The sequence below is a fragment of the Parambassis ranga genome, chromosome 3, assembly GCF_900634625.1.
Source record: "Parambassis ranga chromosome 3, fParRan2.1, whole genome shotgun sequence".
Classification (NCBI taxonomy): Eukaryota; Metazoa; Chordata; class Actinopteri; family Ambassidae; genus Parambassis; species Parambassis ranga.
Window position 1 is genome coordinate 19,919,215 of NC_041024.1, and position 21,388 is coordinate 19,940,602.

Consider the following 21,388-nt stretch of genomic DNA (forward strand, 5'->3'; position numbering starts at 1 on the left):
TATGTAGTCATCAGACCCTAGCAGTATGACACAATGACCCACTGCTGCTGGACCAAATAAACTTTCTTGTTTTTTTTTGTCTTTACCACCACCACATGCTGCCACCTTCCTTCTCCTTTCCTGCTGTCATGACCTTTCCTCATCTGTCTGCAAGGCACGCTATTGCTCTTTTCTCATTCTGTTGTTGTCTTTCTCTCTCTCTCTCTCTTACACACACACACACACACACTGTCCCAGTATTCTCTCTGCTTTTTATCTCCTTCCTGCTCACTTTTCCTTTCACAGTTAAAACTGACACTGTCTCACTGTCACTGTTTCTTTTGCGGTGGAGTGTATTCATTCATCTTTCCTGGCTCCCCTATGTCACCGACTTTCTTTGAAATCTTTACGCTCTATGTTTCCTTTTTTTTCTTTCTCTCTCTCTTGCTTTCTTTCTTTCCAGCAGTCTCCTGTGACCTCTCAGCCCACCAGGCAGTGTCCTTTGACCCCAGCCAAGATGGCACCGTCTCCCTCTCCCACTCCTTCCAGCCCCGCCCTCCAGACCTCCTCTTCCTCCTCTTCCTCCTCCTGTCCTGCACTCCGCCCAGTGAGATAACCCTCCTTACTCACCTGTTTTTCAATCCTCTGCCACAAATTGTCTTCTTTAAGCATCTCTAAAAAATGAAGTTAAGAAACAGTGCTATGCCTTAGTGGTTTCCTAAAGGTTAAAAACAGTACATTAGAGGATGTGATCTAGGGAATCAGGCCTGGAGTTACCTTTTTACACATGACATTGTCAGTAGGCCCATTCATAAATACTGGAAACCTTATTTTAGCAAGCAGCTTTGCTTGTGTAGTGCTTGCAGGAGGAGAAGTCATTGGTAATGATGGTGTATTTACAATCATCAGGCCTAAATGGACATAAGGTAGGCATTGAACTATGGAGTTGGTATAGGGCATAGTAGGTTTAAAACTCGTTCTGACTGTATCAGACAATTGTGTTTTTTTTGTTGCAGCTCTGTTAAGGGATGTCTGTAAAAGGTCAGTGCTTGTGAAAGAGGTTGTAATAAAGAAACACTGTAACTTTTACAAAACAGTGGCAGCAGTGGCCTCTGCAGCCGCTAGTTAATTGGGTAATTTTAGGCTGTATTAAATTTTGCTCGCCTCTAACTTTGAGTGGTGAAGAAAAATTTCCCAGCTTTGCTAACATTGCAAAAAATCAAATAAACACTTGAGACATACCAAGCCATTTAATATAACTTACTCTGCTGGTGCATCTATTTGTTCTACATGTAGGGTTTTATTTCTGAAAGCGATCTTTGATTACTACTTTTTTCCTCCTTTGTGAATGGGCATTTCCCAACGAGGCAGTAGTATCTATTTGAAATTACAATTGATTATAGAAAACATGCAGAGGATTGAACATATTAGGACTCACTGCACTACAACTACATCACATAAGTGAATGTACACAGTGTCCCAATTTTTTGGGTGCATTCACACCTGTATTTAGAACTGTCCTCTCATGATTGCATCACATAAGATGTATTATATTGCCAAGTGTGAACAGGCCCTGGGAGAAACAAAAGAGGTGATGAGGGCTTTAGAGTGAGAGACTGCTGATGGCATCTCATCTGATGAGCAGAAGTTGTGTTTGTAAATTTTTTGAGTTTATCTCCACACATGTCATTACTAGAAAGCAGCCTACAGTTTTAGATTTAGTGGTAACATGTACCTCCATATGAGGTTTGAGATGTCCTCTGTCAGGTGTGTGACTGTATAGAAAAGCTTTGATGGTCTCCCATGTTTCCCAGCCTCTAGCATGTCACCTCCTCCCCTTCCTCCTCCTTGTCTGTTAAGCAATGTCCACCGAAGTCAGGACACCAGATGTGACAGGAGTGCTGTGGCGCCTGCCTCCTGTTCTCTGTGGCCTTGCTGCAAGCGTGGCATCACGTCCTGTTTATCTCTCTGTCTCTTCCTTGCTCTTCCAGAAGGGCCCTGTGGCGCCGACCGTGGCTGTGACGGCTCCGCAGCAGACCCCCGTGGTTATGGCCCCCCAGGCCCCGGCCCAGTCTGCCTCCCAGCCAGTACAGCCTCAGCAGACAGGCATCGCCACGGCCCCCGGAGCTTCTGTCGTGTCCCAGGTCTGTTCCCTCTGCCCCCTTCCTCCTCCACCACCACTCATACTCCAACCTGAAGGGAGCAAGCTCTGTCACAGCTGCCAGGAGGCTGGCTGTGTCACATATTCAGCCCCGAAACCACAGCCTCACCACATCACACAGCTGGCCGTGGACAAAGCGTCTCACACATGCCCACGCATGTTCGCACTCATGTATTCACACTAGTACATACCAATCCAAGGACATGCAGCCACACTGGCTCATCATGTGCTCATGTGAATGCAGATTCAGGAACATAAAGGTACATATACAGTCATAAACAGACAGGCTCGCACACATAATGGACGCTTTAATAGATGTGCTAGTACATAGACACTTGTGTCTCTAAATACTGCAGCTCGAGGGTCCCTATAGGGGCATTTTGGACACCTGTCAAAGGCAATTGAATTGGACAAGTGCCATGTCTCATTTGGCGATAAAGGTGACTGGGCAAAGTGGTAAATGTGCACTATGCACTGATTTTTGCCTGATGCTTGCAGCTCCTTTATTAGACCACCTCCTCTTTCTTTAGGATTTTAGACATTAAGAAATTTATCAAAGGCTATATGGTTGTTGTTGTTTTTTGATAGAGCATACGTTTCTTTTTCTTTGACATATTTTTCTACAGGAAATGCAAGAGAATGTGAAAAAGTGTAAGAATTTCCTGGCAACACTTATCAAACTGGCATCACACAATTCTCCATCTCCTGAGACTTCCAAGAATGTCAAGGCTCTGGTTCAAGACCTGCTGGTGAGTTCAAAACTAAACAAACACTGTTCATATTATGTAGACATCACAGCTTCATCATGACAGAGTAGCTGGAGCAACTCTTTGAATACATTTTAAGTGTGATTGTCTTGCCAGGAGAATGCCACACTTCTCAGTCGTCTGATTGACCACAAGCTAACATTGCCAAATTTGACATAGTGTTGTTGTATTGAATATTTCCAACCTGTAGATGGCAGCATGAAACTCTTTCCAAAACCATCCTATCTCAGGCATAAATTTCAGTTAATATACATTAACATGTTGCTTGAGGTGCCAGGATGGAAGTAGAGATTCTGATGGGATTTCATCTTATATTGTTCATGTATTAACATACTTCCTGGCCTCTTTAGTAAATGGAGTTTATACTTTGCTCTTCACAGGATGCTAAGATTGAGCCGGAGGAGTTCACCAGCCGACTGCAGACTGAACTTAAGTCTTCACCGCAGCCTTATCTGGTGCCCTTTCTCAAGGTGGGATTCTTTTTTTTAACGTAACCATGCCTCACCCTCAACTTTTGTCTTAGAAACCGGCTTCCTTTCAGCAAACTCTAAGTCTCTCTCATGAGGTTGATCTCATAACAGGGCCCCTATGTTGTCAGTTTACTCAGCCCCTTTAGCAGCTTTTGAAACTGACCCTAAAATTGTTCCCTAAGCTGCTCCCTATCCTGCCCCTTAATTTTTTCTCTACCCTTACCTCTATAAGCTGCCCCTCTCCTGCATTTTTCCTAAACTAAACCCTTAAAGAAGCCCTTTCCCTGGTACCAACACCAGTGATGGCCTGACAGTAGAATGATACACACACACGTACACACCCCTCTGGCCTGACTTCTGACTGTGTTTGACAGTGGCCCCTGCAGCCGTCCCTGCCAGTAGCCAGCAGGTTTCTTCAGCCAGCTGCGATGAGTGTCACATCAAGGCGCTCGACCGCCCAGCCTGGCCACAAACACATGTTGTCATGCAATGTTAGGTCGCTTACGTCAAAAATATGCCTGAAATAGTCTCTATGAAACAACATCAGCTCCCCAGGTTGACTCTGACAGTGGGTTATGATAAATTGCTAATGGTAATGCTGTACACAGTATTAATCATACTGCATAATATGTAACAAATCGGACAGTTTCAGTGTAGAGGTAAATGTTTTAACTATGTATGAAATCACAGTAAAAATGCACAGGTAGGACCATGTGTCTCTGCAGAAATTTTTATCGCCATCGCCTGCAGCCATATTTCTGTGATATCATCATGCTAAATTAGTCAGTGACCACAGCAGTATTTGTTGCTGCAGCTGTGTATGCTGTTTTGTCATGCATGTCTGTTTCGCTGTGTGACTATAAACTCTGACCTCCCTCTGCCCGTCAACAGAAGAGCCTCCCGGCCCTGAGGCTGTCTTTGCTGAATAGTCAGCAGTCCCTGACCCAACCCCCGCAGCAGGGAGTCAAACCAGCACCCTGCGGCACGCCTCCTGCCATCGTGGCTGGGCCAGCTGTCCGCATACGCCACCCTAACAGCGTCAGCACCACTACGGGTGCCAGTGCTCTGCCTGCTGGGACACTCGGACATGCAGCTGCAATGGTATGTATACAGTAGTGCGGACCAGTTAAAAACACCAGTGCAGACACAGTTACCACATTGTTTACATTTAGAATTCAAATTAACATTGAATAACAAAGTACAATAAGTCTAAACATTACAGTCACCCTAATGGTATGTATTTCTGGAGAAACGGGATCATTGCAGTGATATATTGCAAATACAGTCTTTTACAATAGGAGTTACTAATGAGGTATACAAATATAAACCACCAGATAAGTCTCATTCCTTTTGCTGTAATCAGCTGGTTGTCATGCACAGAAATGCCTTTGCCACAGAAGATGTGTGAGGACAGTGAACAGGACAGTTAGATAGCCACATAATTTCCTATAATATTTTTTTACACAATATTCCAAAATTCAATAGTTTAGTGCTTAGATGTGATAAATGTAACCAACTGGCCGTACTGGGAATGGTGAGTTTTTTTGTGTACAACACTGTACTAACATGGAGTTTGAGTCATATGCTGCTCACAGATTCATTGAGGAATCACAAGAAGAAAAAAATATTTGTAAGAGCAAGAGTTGGGCCGAGGACATTGTACATTACTATGTGGAAAGACCATGTACCATGCAGACAGCAAATGAACATGCACCGATCAGAGCAGGTAATCAAGCAGTGGATTAGATTACGGTATGTATACCTATACACTTGACTAATATAAGTAAATGAACTACGATAAATCATGTGTTATTGACTTTTAAAACACAAAACTGCGACAGAGAGAAATTTATGCTGCTATCCTCTGCCCCTACCCTGTCACACATTTGACCTGCCAACACTGGTATGAATGACCTAAAAGCATCTAAGAGACTTCAATAAAGAGTCCAGTTTTTCTTGAAACAAATGTTATTGGATCACAATGCATCTAAAGGTGCTATAATGACAATAGGTTTTACTCGCAGAGCCTTAAGTAGACACAGCCTACTGCCATCTGTCCTACATGCATATTCTTGTTATAGTGTCAGTGATGTTAGACACACCTGGGGGCTTCGAGTAGTTTATCCAGTGATGGTGTGGGGACACAGCTGAATTAAGGCCAGGTAACCTGCAGGGCCTAGCACTAGGATGTGACAGTCTCATCCACTCACATCTGTGCTACATCTGTGTGTGTATACTGTATGTGTGTGTGTACTCTTGCGCCTTGAAAACCATGCAGTCCCACAGAGCACAGACGTCTATGGATAGGTCAAGTGAGGTCAGACTCAGATTGGCCTGGTCCAGGCGTAGGGGTGGGAAAGCTAGAGGGTTCTCTCTTTCTCTTTTAGATTTTCTCTCTTAGCTATTCTCTCACTTTTCCTCTTCCTTCCTTCCTTCCTTCTCTTGTTTTCCCCAGACTGACTTTCTCCTCATCTTTGTCAGCCACTTACTCTTTTCCTCTTTCCCCCCATTTACTTTCTCTCCATCTCTTTCCAACAGTTTCTCTCACTGTATCTGCCCCCACATCGCCCTCTCATCTCCCTTTCTCTCCCCTCTCTCCCTCTCTCTTTACCCGTTAACGGTTAAAGGGTGAAGCAAGGTAACTAGGTCAGCCCCAGGTCAATTTTAAAGCAATGTGGCGGCCGCAGTCTATGTCCAGAACATGCCTCTGGTCTCTCTTGCCGTCTCTTTCACTCTCTTACACGCACACGCACATCCATACACAACACCAACATAAGCTCACACAAAACATTAGTAAATGATCGCCACTGGCACATCAACAGACTGAAAGGAGGCAGCTAGTTGAATTAGGCTGAATATCTGCTGCTACTACAATGATATAGGGATGATTTGTGGAGTATTAAGGAAATACATTTTATGCATATAAGGTCCATATTTAAGGTTTCTCATTTACCTAAACCCTACACAAAATCTGTACTGATTCTTTTACATTGTTATGTTTAATGTACCCTAAGTAGTGATGCAGGATATAATTTAGGTTTAATTATAATTAAATGTACTGTTTTTACTGCATTTCTCCATGTAGTGGGGAAAGACTCTCGGCCTAATTAAAGGTCATTTTTTTTAGTTGCAGCAAAGGCTGGAAGGGAACTGGACCTTAAAGCTCCTCAGGGCAAATGTTGTTGGAGGTGAATTGACTTGAAAAAACTGAATGGAGAGATGAAAGTAGGCCACATCACTACAGACTATAGCAGTTTATTCTTCACTGCAACAATGTGTATAAAGTATATACATTTACAATGTATATATAAATATTTTATATTATATAAAGGTGTTGTATTTACAATCCTGTTCTTCAAGTTGTACAACATCTTCAACATCTCTGGAAAATCAAAGTCTATCCACCTCCACTGTTACATATAGAAATCTTTATATAGCACAAACTAATGCTTAAATAAATATGCTCTTGTTTCCCTCAAATGACATTAAACTTTCCGTTTCACCCTGATAATTAAAGTTTAAATGTAAGAAACTTTTGAAATGAAAAAAAAGTGCCTCTATCCCCGATTCTTCAACTTCCTACCTGAATTTTTCCTCCTCTCTTAACTGTGTCGCTGGCTAGCCAGAGGTGTTAGCTATCTGTGCTTGTTCTGAATGTATTTTTCCCCTTCCCTCCCACTCTCACAGGCCCCTGCAGTGGATCTTTGGGAAAAATGGCCTCTGTCTTTTTTCAGTCGCTTGAACAGTAATATAGCATGTGTCAGGGAATGGAAAACAAGGCTAAAAAATATGCAGCAAGAAGCAAACTGGTAGGAATGGATGGCTGAGCCTGAGGCTCGGCCCATAGCTGCTACCAAGGAAGGAAGTGACTCTAATAGCCCAGCATAGTCCCCCCTCCACCCACCCCCTGCTCCTCCTTTATTCTTGTACTACTACTACTAGTACTTTTTCTTCTAAACTACTTTTTTCACTGCGGTCGTGACTCCTTATTGCCTTTGTCTTATCTGCAAATGCATGCAAACCTAGGCCCCATACAGTGGTAGAAAATCCACACCCCCGTGTGCATTTAATTTGATTTCTACTTTCTTAGTACTGTGTGGAGCTGGACATTGTAGAAACCATCACCCTCGCACATATTCTGCATCTATCCTGGTTTTCTGTATCTGATATATTAAATATTAGTCACTCAAGCAGCTCTTATTGATTAGTTCTCGCCATAAAACTGTGTGTGAAAGTTGACTTTTCCCTAAACTATTTCTCTTCAGGTTGCATTACAAATAGAGCGATGCAATTTCATACCTCTCAATCTCCTCTTACTTTCCAAGTATTTCTCTCTTAGCATTGCTACAATAAAGTTTTTCTTCCTCAGGGTGTCAAGACAGGAGGTACTGTCGATAGCCAAGTCCGGATGCCTGTGGTGATCACACAGTCCATCAGAGCACAAGGTAGGACATTTGCAGACCTTCTGAATACAATTAAATATTCACTATATCTAGCTTTCTTATTTTAGACATTCCAGTGCCCAGAAAAAAGATGTGCAGAGAACTGAAGTGGACATTTGGTTAAAGATCTGCCAGAGAGTCTGCATGAAATCGTTTTGAAGCTCAGCCTGACTTGGCTAAATAAAGAGCCAGCAGAATAATATAAAGACAGGATACGCATTAGTGAAACTTTAAGTCTCAGTAAAACTCTTTCAGTATGCGGTAAGCAGTGTAAACAGACAGGAGCCACAGAGAGAACAGGTGTTTTTTTCCTGTCTGGTTATAAAGCCTTCTCAAACATTTGCGCTGCTGCTTACTCACACTGATTCACAAACACTCTTCCTACAGAAGCCCACAAATATCGCCCCAACACCAACCGGGTGTAACGCTCCCCTAAGAGAGATGTGCGCTCTCAAGTGGTGTGTAATGTGTGTACGTGTTTGTACCTGTTTGGGCTCTACTGTGTGTATGTGTGTGTCTGCCTGTGTACGATCGGAGGTGCATACAAATTTGATCTGCCCCCTTCCCCAAGATTGCCTGCAGTGAAAGATCTGTAGGTTGTTTTATGCCCATAAATTGGAATGCGGGGATAGTTCTAAAAATACTTTTCTGTGCCTCTTGGCTAGGAACATGCCTGTTAAAATCAAGTTTAAATTCACTCTGGCAGTCCTTGTGCCTCTCTGGAAAACGTGTCTCCGAGCAGGATGCGGTTTAGGAGTGTAAGGAGAGCCGGTGAAGCGCAGTGATATTGACAGAGCAACGCTCTCCGCACCAACCTGGGGAGAGCGACAGTACTGCTCCCCCCACCCCCACCCACCCATATACCCCTGTGAGGATGACAGAGACAGCTGAAGGTAGTCGTTAGACAGGAGGATATTTGACGCAGATACAAGGGGACACTTCAATGATAACATTACTCCCTTCCTTTTTGTTTAGTGTTTTCTTCTTTCTTTTCCCCCCTTTACTTAACAGGTACGATGGGGAAGGGAGCCATCATCCAAGCAGGCAAAAGTCCCGTGGGCCTGCCTATTCAGATCTCTGGGAATCAGAAAAACAAGCTCAACGACCCTGGAGGAGGCTCTTTCAGGTACAACTCCTCTTGCCAAGAGAGCTGACATGTTGTTCCTGGCTGCCATCACATGGGGGCAGCATTTCACTAAGAAGCTTCCACATGACTACAGGCTACACTCTCAGCTAAGGCTATGAGTGTTTATCCAAGTTGCCTGCCTGGCCACCTGGCTGCTTGCCTGCCTGCCCGGCTGGTTGATCGGTGGTCCTTTCTCTCTGCGCCCACCACATAGCAACACACTGCCAACCAATAGATCACCCTCACATCTGCCCTCCTTGTGTCAGTGTCACAACTCATTGACAGGATTGCAAATGAGCTAAATCTTAATTTAGAAATAAGATAATTGTGTCCAGATGGTTGGAATTTCTGGATGTGGTTCTGAAAATACCTTTCGGTTAAGTCAAACACACAGCATTTAGCCTGCAGCTTTACTCTCTCTCTCTCTCTCTCTGGTCTTGTCTCTGCTTCAGCTGGGCCTTTGTCTCAAAACATAAAAGGTTCATCGCCCACATGCTGGCCTTTGTGGTCCATGCTTTGTGCGTTTTTATGCATTTCTTGTTTGTTTGTGTGTGTGCAGCATTTACGTGCTAGTGCATATGTATATGTTTGGAGAGATACCTCTGTTTGCTTCTGTGCTTCTAGATTTACTTGGGTGCACATAAACACGTGTGTATATCCCAAGAATATTTGTGTTGTATGCACGTATGCCTGCATGGGGTGTAGGAATGCCCCGGTGTGACCGGGCCAGGGCAAGAAGAGTCTGGGTCACATGGGCCAATGGGTTCATGGTAATGGCTCCCGTCTCCTGAGGGTAAAGGCACCGCCCGGGGCTCTGATTGATAAACCAATAAATCTTTAGCTGCGTTGGTAATTAAGCTGTCAGGCTCGCTTGTTACTGACGACCTTTCCCCCCCTGCGGTGATCACAGTGGCCCACCACACACAATCACACTGGTTTCAACATAATCCCAATAATGCACTGCACTACTGTCACGGAAGAAACCAATCACTGGCTTCTTGTAGCATATTTCATTTTTTATTACCAGGTCAGGTGGTAGTTTGCTGGTCTAATCTGCATTTGTGTTGCAAACAAGCTACACAATTCATTGTGCCTCGACATAGCCCTCGCTTCTATCCCTTTATTCTGTTATTATTCAGGGTTGTTTCTTTTCTTTCAACAACATGCACTCAGGGAACCCGTTTTTTTTCTTCTTTTTTTTATGAATTGGCTGAGAAATATTGATATGGTATTCAATGAGGTACTGACCTTTATTGAGATTATCTATCTTTCATGTCTCATCGTCATTGTTTTCCTATCACCTTTTTTTTAGTATGTGTAATCTCTTAGTTGGTTGCTTGTGTCTAAAATCTTTCATCTCAGCAGTCTCACATGCTGTTTATTGTTTGCTGTCACTTTTGTTACCTGGGGATATAAACATGCTGGAACAGAGCCCAGTGTTACACAGTGATCCATCTGACGCCAAACTGTCTTCACACCACGTCCAGAAACCTGCAACTGGAACATGACTAGTGTGGAAAAAAAGAGGCAGCTACTGAAAAAAAGTTATATTAACTTTACTTGTTCTATAAAGGTCAGATTTCTTAATACAAGTCTTTATACAAATCTTTTTGATGTAATGTTAAGTACTTACTGTATGTGGAAAAAAATTCTGGCTGGTCAGTCAGCATCCACCAAGCTTCTGCCCCCAGCCTGCACCGTGTTCAGCTGCAGTCTGGGACTGATGTGTGTATGGCTGTCACTCTGAACCACTGGTCCCAGCGGGCCAGCTGTAGCACAAACACACACATACACACTGCAGGGCTTGTGGGGTTTCCAATGTAGCTACAGCCTTCTGTGTAAGTGCTTGTGTGTGTGTGCGTGTGTGTAGTTTACAGTACAGAGTGAAAGCAGCTGTCTCTGTGCCCCCCCTCCTCCTCCTTCTCTCCTCGTCTCTCTGTAAACACTCAACATCCGCTGTAATCACTGGCGAGCCAGTCGAGGCCCTCAGCACTCTGCCAACCTTCAAGCTCAGCCTCAACCCCTCAAATCCAGCTCTGTCCTACATGGTGGACACACAAATACTGGCATAGAAGAAAGACACATGCAAAAACAGAAACATACGTTTTTGTTCATCAGTCACTGTTGCCAGTGAATGCAAAAGTCCATCAGCTCTTTTCCATTATTTACCAGCAAAGTGAATGCTTTTGTGGTTATACCCTTTGTTGCTCTGTAAATTGCTATGTGATGTGCATGTTTCTCTAAGAAGGGTTTTACAAATAAATTTGACTCAATTAGAACTTAAAAGTGACCTCCCAAAAATTGTTGATGCAGCGACTTGGAAACTCAGCAGCCACATGATTAGATTACAGTATGTTCTGACTGGGTGCTGTGCCACAATAAAGATGCTCAAAAAATCCATAAAGAACATAGTGGCAATTCAAAGCATGTAAAGGAAAGAATGAAGGAAAGTCTGGAATACATTCTTAGAACCGAGGTATTTTGCCATATGTCTGCATCAGAGCAGTTATTATTATTATTAAACATCTATTTTATGGATGGGATTTTTGGTTGTTCATCCAATTGGGTCATGAACACATATGCCACCGCTGCCCAGTGAACCCCAGGCTTCTTTGTGGAGAATACTTCTCCAGTGGTGCAGTGTGGGTGCAACAACATGCATGGCCTGTGTGTTAGTCACAGGGATCAATCAGGGCCCCCTGCCTGGGCACAGAGACCTTTTATCCACAGGGTTGTGGGGGGTTGGATCGGTGTGAAGGTGTGAAGGTGGTGGTGGGCGATGGGAGGGGGGACGGCAGGAGATCTGGATGCACCCCACACACTCATACACAGCCTGTAAATGGCAAGTGCAATCCTCCCACCACCTATGGCATGCCCTCACTGAAACACAAGCTTGATATGGAAACGACATGCATATGTATTCATGTGGCCGCGGGCTCCATGTCCCTGAGCCAACCCAAACCAATAACTGAGAGGCTGCTCTATAGCTTCTGTGGAAGCTAATTACATGTCTGCTTTATTAGTGTAGAGGTAATGTCGGGAATATTTTGCATTTCATATCTCATTCCCTCCTTTTAATGTCAGACCTGTCTTTGGCATTCTTATTTGATTTCAGGCAATTGCAAATAGCCCTGAAAACAGACCATTTCCAACTTTCTTGAATACTGATGGATACTTTGTGTAAATTACTTTATCTTAGGAATGTCTCACTATCAGGTTTTTACCACGTTACCATGGTAAAAGAAGGGTATCTCATAAATGAATTATACTGTCAGTTAATATTATATTTAACCAGGTTTATAGCATGTTTGAGTTGAGCATTGTTGTTTGGCTGCATGCCTCATTTGTAGATACAATTGATCAACATACAGTCTGTTTTAATACATACAAAATAACTCCCACTCTGGTGAGCTAGGGGCCTGAAGTTTAGTTTACAATGGCAAAACAATGTTGTCAAAGCAACGTCTGTCAGATTGTCACCTGAATGTTTGCTAGTTGTGAGTGGTCTTGTGTAATCACTGTTCTGTCATGTACTTTATCCGCATATATAATTTTAAGCTGTTGCAAGAGCAGCCTTTTTTTGTTTTTGTTTTTTTAAAAGCTTTTTTGAGTATGGCCTTAGGCATGTTTGTTATAAAGGCAGGCCAAGTTATCCATGAGGACGTGATGAAGAAAGGTGCACAGCCTGAGGTGCTGCACAGGGTATAATCCTATGTATCCATGCTTGTGTTGTTGTGTAGATTCTCTCTGTGAAGGCATAATTAGAGTGCTGGAGGAGAGGAGTAAAAGACGAGAGAAGGTAGAGGTGTGTGAGGTTCAGGGAGCTACTCTAATCGTCTTTGTCAACCTCCTGCCGTGGTGTCAAGTTTCATATCGCCTCTCTGTGGTCGAACCAGGGAGCAAGAGGGCCTCGGCAGGGTGGAGTTGGCTGATGGAGTGTGCCCACGCTCCAAGATGCCTGAAAGTACTCAGGGCCCCCGCGCTGAACACATGCATACAAAAAAGCATAGCAACACACACACTGACTCTGTCCCAACCAGCAATGGCAGCATGAACATAAATGACTATGGAGGTGAGCCAGTGAGTGGCGAGAGGCCACTCTGTGTGTGTTCTGTGGTTCTTTGTTCTCCCTGTCAAAGCTACTCAGAAAACCCGTAGCTCTGGGCCAATCCTGTAAGCATAACATGTCACTGCTCTGCTAATTCAGGCCAGAATCCGAATCATTACCCGCCAAGTATAATGATTGTAGGGACATTTTTCTTGGTGACAACACACTAAGAAGCTGACAACCTTTTCAGGATGTGTGGATGGTCAAACTCAATGACCCAGACACAATCCATGCACATCTACCCTCTAACATCTAGGCATTGTGGAGTCAACATTATGCCTGTGGAAAATACCCGTTACATCACATCAAGTAAATACATCGCTACATCTTAAAAAACTGTGTGTGTATAGAGTTTGTTGACATTAGTGTATAGTCAGATGCATCACAGCCTTGTCGTACCAATCCTCAGGAGCATCCTTACCATGTAAAGCTCCTTCCAAACACTCTTCATTTCGCTGCCTCCCCAAGTTTTGACATAAATAGCCTCTGAAATGGGAATTCTGTTCCATTATAACCAAAGCATAGCCCTCTTAACAAAACCAAATTTTCATAAGAAAAATGAGGAATGTTAAAGGCATGAATACTGATGTGGACTAAAGACTTGTATAGAATGAATTCTAATGCCGGTTGGGGATTGTGTGATAGCGTGATATGTGTAGAAATAGTTAATGCTATGTCACTTTGTGCATACTGCTTTTCCCCCATGCTATAAATTACATATTTATACTTTCCAATGAATGTATTTTTGCCAACCCTCTGTGTTATATTTCAGAGATGATGATGACATCAATGATGTGGCCTCCATGGCTGGGGTGAACCTGAACGAGGAGAGCGCCAGAATACTCGCCACCAACTCTGACCTTGTGGGAACACAGATTCGCTCATGTAAAGATGAGGCTTTTCTCCACCAGGGCCTGCTGCATCGCAGAATTCTAGAAACAGGTGAGACACCCATCATTCCATGTAGTTCTTTCACATGAACATTAATTACTGTTTATAAATGTGTATACCTAATGTTTGCCTATAAAACCAATTGTGGTTGTTTAGGTTAGCATTCTACTCTTCTTTGCTTGCTTTGGTTGGTAAGAACCCTTCGAGGTAGTGCAGACACATTGGTACTGCCCCATACCGTATGCAGACCCCCTCTGTATTTACGCCACAGAGACCTTGGGGGATTTCTTGTATACTCACAGATGTGGCAGATGTACCATCCGCATACTTACACCGTATGCACTGCAAAAACAAAATCAAACCTGTAGCGGTGATGAAATCACTACCTGTTGTCTTTTTTCGTTTACTTCATGTTGTTTCTGTTTTTATTGTGTCATTGCTAAAGACATTTTTGATTTTCTCTCCTTCAGTGGTTCAAACTGAGCCTTTTCTTGTTTGGCCTTGGTTTAAATTTGATACACTTAACAATTCTTTCACCTCCTTTAATGAATTCTTCAGTGGCTGTCTGAACTCACTGGACCCCAGGCACATGCATAAATACTTTATGGGTTTGTCTTTTGAAGGCTGGCTGTCAGATTGTCCTCTGGACTAGAGGAACAGAGTTTAGAGGAATGAAACTTGGCAGTGAAATTTTGATTCTTTCTCTCCTTTTAGTGGACCTTGACACTGTGATAGTACACTGTATTGCGTGTGCTAATCGATACAGGCGAAGAGGTTTTGGTTTGTTTGCAGAATCACAAGAGTGAAGTGACTTTATTACCCTCTTTTGCTACCGGCATTCTGATTGTTTGCTTGAAATATACTTAATCTAACAGCACAGTGATCTGTGAAAACATATATTAAACATTATTATTCAAATTAAAAGTGAGGCTAGCGTTTTGTTTCTCAGCCTCAAATCAAAAAACACACAGCATAATTCCATGTGACGTCTAGCGCCCTCATCTTGTTTTATCCACTAAAGTATCTTTAGTGTAGCAGGCCTGCAGGTCATGTTTCGTTACGTGGACTCTTGGCATGGTTGTTACCCCGTCACCTTTGGGTAGAGAGGTTTTTTAAAAATATATATGTTTCCCTGGGGGGGCACACAGCATGATACAGGGCAGGAGGCTAGGACGCCCCCTGCTGGGGAAGTGGCACTTGTGCAGCTTTGTTGTGTCAGTGATTGGCCTCTCTACGCTCGCAGCTGACAGCAGTCCGAGGGAGGCTCCTCCGCCCTGCCAGCTCCACTCAATCAGAACGCCTTGGCTCTTCCTCTTTACAGTACAAGCACCATTTTCGACTTTGCTTTTTATTTATGCCGAGTATCCTGCTAAAACTTCACCGTGACCTTTCCTGCCCTGTGAGTTCCCCACATAGACATGGGTTCCAGCCTTCCGTCTTTCTTTCTCACTGCAATATAACAGGTTGTGTTGATTCCCTCCTACTACCCCCCCCCCCTTTATTTTCCCCTGTATGTCTCTCTGTGCCTTATTTCCTCTTGTCTTATATTTGTCCTCTGCAAACAAACACTTGTGCCGCCCTCCTCTCCCAATCCTCTCCCCCTTCATCCTCTCACAACTCCAGGCTTGTCCTTGAGCCTGGGGAGGGACCACAAAGCTGCAAAACAGCACCCCCTCCCCAATATCAGAACCCAGAACACAGCTGGAGCACTCTAGAAATGCTCCTCCAAGTAATGATGATAGTCCACCTGGTACCTTGAGGGTCTACACACACACACACATACACAGTAGACACACATGGATCTTTTTTCCTGCTACTACAAAAATAGGTAGATGTGACATTGAAAACACTCATTGATTAAGGTTTTGTAGAATATTCATGGCACCTGAATAGAGTGGTCCTTGTGACTTTATCAGACCTTGACTCCTGTTGTGTAATAAAAAAGATGTTAGCTGACGTTATTATGGTCAGGCAGGATAAGAGAAGACCATGGGGTCATCGGGGTACCCTCAGAGCAATGTTAATTTCCCAAACAAGACAACAAATCTAGGTGCCTCAAGTGGCATTATGACAGCATCTTAAAGTAAACGATTAGAAGATATATCAAAAAGCTACACGACTACTACTCGGTGAGTTTTTGTTAGACGATGCAATCACTTTTACAGGTATTAGATATAAACTGGTACAGATGGGCCATTCAGGACCTTTTCCATGTTCACTGCCAGCTACTTTTCAGAGGGACTCTTGTTGCTATGGAGACCGGTTCAGTTCTATACCAAATAAATATTCAAGTTCCCAGACCTCAATGCACATTGGTTCTCTTTGTGAGATTTCGTTATGTTCTGTTTTGTGTTGAAATTATTAGCAGACTTCCTAATGAATGCATTATCTATACAGTTCATGTACTGTCTACACAGAATTGTATGACATGACAGAAACATGAATGTATACCTTGATGCTATGCCACCCCATTGTCTTATGTGTTTCTTCAACTGACTGTGTGATAATAATATCAGGTTTCAGTTAGGCCATACCATCTGTTCCAGGTCTCGTTGTCTTTAAAACAACCAACCAAACATTGTCAGGTCAAGTCATGCAAAAATGTAAACTGCTATTTTAGCTTCTGGGTGAAACTTTATATGCCACGATCTTTGCTGCATGTCGTTCCTGTTTCCTTCACTGTCAGTCAAGTGGAAATTAAAGACAATATTAAGGCTGCAGAGATCATTATCATTTTGTTTTTAGCGATTTTTACAAGCTTCTAGGTGAAAAATAATGATTTAGATCAGTAAAAATTGAGAAATGTGTTTTTGCTCTCTCTGTGCCTAAGTCTCTTAAACTTTTTCTGAAATATTAATGTCCCTGAAATATGGTATTTTTTCACAGAGCAGAAGCCTATTAGCGTTGTTCTCTGACCTTGTGACATTGCCACATGTATTGCCACTGTAATTATAAGGCTAACAGGGCTCCCTCCATCCGTTTCAAAGCTTGAGCGAGTGAGGAGTGTATGTATTGTTCAGCTGATTTAAATAATTGGTGTGGTTTACTTAAAAGGGTGCCAGAGAGAAAATTATGTTAATGGAATAATTTAAAAGGAAGTTGGAAACAGATAGTAACCCGACCAAAGTCTGTCCTCCTCTCTTTTGTTATGACTTCAGATGAGTTTTGCTCCGAGGAAACTAAATTATCCTTCTACGAATAGAGATGGTCAATGTCGTTTACGCACTTGAAGGAGCTTAGCTAGTACTTAGCACTGTAGAATTTGCACTAAGACTGTGAAACAAATTCACTTTTCTGTGTGATGAGTCTTCTTTCTGAGAGTTAATTGCACATATTAATCCCGACATTTCTGTGTGACTGTATGTGACTGTGTACAGAAGGTGTGGAGGTGCATTGGACCTGCTGTATAAGGCTCATCTGTTGTATTTTTATGACTTTTTTGGTGTGTGTGTGTGCTCTCACATTGTTTGTATAAAAACCTGTAACCTGTTCATGCTATTAGTAAATCACATCAGGGAACAGAGTTGCATTACAAAACTCTGTTGTAAAGCAAAAGATCTGCATTTTAATTAGATGACTGAGAATGGGCTTAATTAATGAGCAGCAAAAGTACTAGCTGTACCTGTTATGTGAAAGTGTGGTGACTGTTGACACTAATGATATACTGATTATGAAAGTTTCTTGTGCATATGTATCTTTCACAGCTAAGAAGTTTGGAGTCACAGAAGTCCCCATGGACACGGTGACATTCATCTCACACGCCACACAGTCAAGACTTCGGACTTTAGTAGAAAAAGTTTCTGCTATTGCACAGCACAGACTGGACTCCTGTAAGGTAAGAGTACACTCAACCACACCCACTAATCAGTGCATTTTATGTAACTGAGAGTTATTGGTTAAGTTAAGCCACTGCTCCGCAGGTACACCAGCTTTCAAATTACTGAAATTACTCATACTCTGTTAGCTAATATAGAGCAGACACTGACAGACTATGGCTGTCACTTTTTATTCATAATTTATTGTAATGTTTCAATGGAGAGAAAAATAGGTATTTAATCTGTAATAATACCTTAAGCAGTGTTCCTAAAAGGCTATGTTTCTCTCTTGTCTTTGTTACAATTATTTGTCTCTTGAGTGAGGCCGGTGAGGTGCAGCAAACAAATGAAAGATGTCTATGCTTAGGCAGGAGGCACATGGGCAAGAATGGCAGACATGCATCTTTTACAATGGGTCTTGATGCATTTGAAAAAAGGAACACAATGGTTTAACAGGGGACACAAACGCTAGCCTCCTATAGGTGAAAGTCTGAAACAAAGTTATAGCCCATTTGCCATCAGCAGTAATTCGATAAGTAATTCTCTTGCCCTGTTTCCCAAGCTGTCCTCTCTATCTCTAGTTGTGCCAAAATGCCCAAAACACCTTTAAGATGTATACTTGTAACACTGTATTGGGATGGAGCAAACTTGATTGTGGAAAGAAACAAACAGTTTCTAAGTAAGACTTACTAAGTAAGTTGGGACGAAAACTTCAACATCACAGCTCATCTACATGAACATGGATACATTCATGTGCCCCAACACTCATACACTGACACAAATCCTCTCTTACAAGTTAGTTCACAAATAAATATGCAAGCACAGTAGTAAAATAAACACATAAAAGTTAAAATGAGTAATACCCAGTTGTTACAGAACACAGCCAGTCAGTCAAAACTTGGGTTATAAAAGAATGTGTGCCTGACTACATACACCTGTGTACTTTTCTCATTACTGGTAACTTTACGTCTCGTATCCCTTAAATATAAGTATATAACCACATTTAATTGGTATACATTAAAGCACAAAGGCATCTCCACTACAAGGCCCAAGTCTTTGCATTGTTATGAGAACTGGGGGGAAACTTTGAAAATGTGTTTTTCTTGATGCCAAGGCGGGAGGAGAGGAAGAGCATTGCTATAGCTGTCCCCATCCTGTGTTGTGCTTCTTCTTTTTTCCATTCTTTCGTTTCCTTTTTTGTGGTTTTGTAAATGAGGTGTGTGTGTGTATGTGTGAGAGAGAGGCATGAAGCTCTGTGAAGCCACTCTGTTGACATCAGCGAAAAAAAATAAGAGGGAGAGAGAGAGAGAGAAAAGACCGAAAGACAAAGCGGCCTTAAAGAGCAGCCGGGCTTCGGCAGGAGCGGCGGCAGGAGCTACGGCAAGAGTGCAGGCTCAGCGCTGCAACAAAGAGGAGGAAGGCTGGATGAGAGAGGGAGAAAGGGGAGGGTGTGGGGGGTGCTGGGGATGAGCCTCCTCTGATGTGCCTTTGTGCTCTGTGCCACTCAGCTTCTCTCATCCACTCATGGAAACACACACACACCGAGAGAAAAAAAAGAGTGATATAGAAATCAAATGCAAGTCAAAAACAGAGCTGCATAAGACATACAGTCTCACACAAACATGAGAAATAAGCAATTATCCCATTAACTTTTGATGACCTACAAAAAGTTGTTTTTCATACTTGCCTCCCATTTCCCAAGTGGGAGGTGATGAGACATATGCAAAGAGAAGCGACGTCTGTAAATAGAAAAAGTTAAAGTGTGTTAAAGTCTGTTGATGTGTTCAAACTGGTGGTGTTCCAGCTGAGCTGCGTGTTAAAGTTGGAGATCTTCATTTCACCAGAACTGTGGTGAATGCCAATCGTAGTTTAATTCTTTTATGTAGGGCAATTGTTCTGTATATGAGTGTGTAATATTACACATAATTACACATAGTAAAACAAGTTGGGTAAAACATGAACATTAAATGTTTTATAATTTGGTATCAGAAACATTTCTTCAATTTTTTCTTAAAATCCTAATTTAGTCTTTTTCATAATTAATGAGATGATGAACAAAATGACACTGTCACTTGCAGCACATAGATCTCTTTAGTGCATACTGTTGAACTGTCTTGTCTGAACCATTCACTACCTGCACTGAACCAAACAGCAGAGACACAGTTATCATGAAAGAATTGTTGGGAGTTAATGCAAAAAGCAAAGAGGGAATATTAGACTTTGCTGCTGAGCAGACGCACAGCTACAAATAAATATTTTTTTCACGCAGGGCCCCAAAAAGAAGTGTTTTGAAGAACAATTTCAATTTCTGAAGGGCAGATATCACAGTTGTCTGACACATAATGTTGTCAATTGTTTAAAATGTTTAAAATGAAAAAAGAATATGGAAACAAAGTAATTACTTGTAACAATAATCATATCATATACCATGTGAATCCTGCTTTAATTTAATTCCAGTAATCCCTAAAGCAGATTTCTAACTATAGCGACAAAATATATTGTTGGGAGAATTTGTGTGTTACTAAATTGAATCTCTCCTTTGTCATCTTAATTCTGTGATATTGTCAATTTGCTCTAATTGATACCAAGCAAGAGTCTACAACCCGTTAGAAAATATGTATTAATCTCTTGTCTATATAAACTGATTGCTGCCTTAGAGTTTTATGGCCAAAGCCTCAGTGGCAGCATGAGACTATGAGATTCGTTACACTGTTAGCGCTGCAGTAATTTTCTCTCTGTCTATTTGTCAGGACGATGAGTGCTACGAGCAGTCTGCAGACGTTCGCTCTCAGCTTCGCTTCTTCGAGCAGCTGGAGAGAATGGAGAAGCAGAGGAAGGATGAGCAGGAGAGAGAGATTCTTTTGAAAGCTGCTAAAGTAAGTTGCTGTCACCTCACCATCCTTCTGTGTGTGTGTGTGTGTGTGTGTCAAAGTTATGTTATGTTATGTCCCCATGCAACAGTGTGTGCTTGTGTACTGGTGTGTGTATGTGTGTGCATGCTGCTCTTGTGCAGGCCCTGACAGATGAATTAGAGTGTGACACCAGTGGATGGAGTGACCTCCCTGTGTCCTCCCAGGCTCCTGGCCCCAGGGCTCCTCTGTCCTGGCTCTTCCTCCCCGGACACAGCGAGGAGGGGGGAATCCGTACACTATGCAGCCCCCATGCACCATGCAGCTAGTACACACACACACACACACACACACACACACACAATCACAATCTGAGGAACACCTCTCTATCACAAGCCTTGACAGCTCAGGTGAAATAGAGCATCAGTTTCTGAAAAAAGAGGTGTAAGTAGGCTGTCTTTAGATTTTTGCAAAATCAAATTAGACAAGTTTTCTTTTCAAAATCCTAAATCAAGTAATTTTGAAAAGCTGGATTGCTGTGAGATCTGTGAGAAAGATCTATACACATGTCCAAAAAATACTTTTGCCCTAGTTGAATCTTTACTTCTTTAAAAAAATACTGTGCCGGTGTTAAAAAAAGTGGTGTGGAGACCACAGAGCCCATCACTGATTTGTCTTTTTTTGTTAGGCAGGGATCTGGGTGTTGCATTCCTGATAGCCAGGTCTCTGAAATTGTACATATGCTCTAATTATTTTCTTTGACAATGCTGATTTGTGTTT

The 21,388-nt window shown here is 42.5% G+C and overlaps 1 protein-coding gene across 2 annotated transcripts in view; it reads left to right on the forward strand.

Annotated features, from left to right (window-relative positions):
• The window catches only part of LOC114433026 (transcription initiation factor TFIID subunit 4), a 65,251-nt gene that overhangs the window by 8,360 nt on the left and 35,503 nt on the right, over positions 1-21,388 (forward strand). The window contains exons 3-12 of one of the 2 annotated variants that reach the window (XM_028401260.1): positions 443-586; positions 1,971-2,123; positions 2,767-2,889; positions 3,288-3,377; positions 4,269-4,478; positions 7,747-7,822; positions 8,831-8,945; positions 13,826-13,995; positions 17,649-17,779; positions 20,510-20,635. In XM_028401260.1, the coding sequence (XP_028257061.1) occupies positions 443-586; positions 1,971-2,123; positions 2,767-2,889; positions 3,288-3,377; positions 4,269-4,478; positions 7,747-7,822; positions 8,831-8,945; positions 13,826-13,995; positions 17,649-17,779; positions 20,510-20,635 (1,338 nt within the window). The remainder of the gene's footprint in view (positions 1-442; positions 587-1,970; positions 2,124-2,766; positions 2,890-3,287; positions 3,378-4,268; positions 4,479-7,746; positions 7,823-8,830; positions 8,946-13,825; positions 13,996-17,648; positions 17,780-20,509; positions 20,636-21,388) is intronic. The other variant, XM_028401261.1, reaches the window with a different exon arrangement.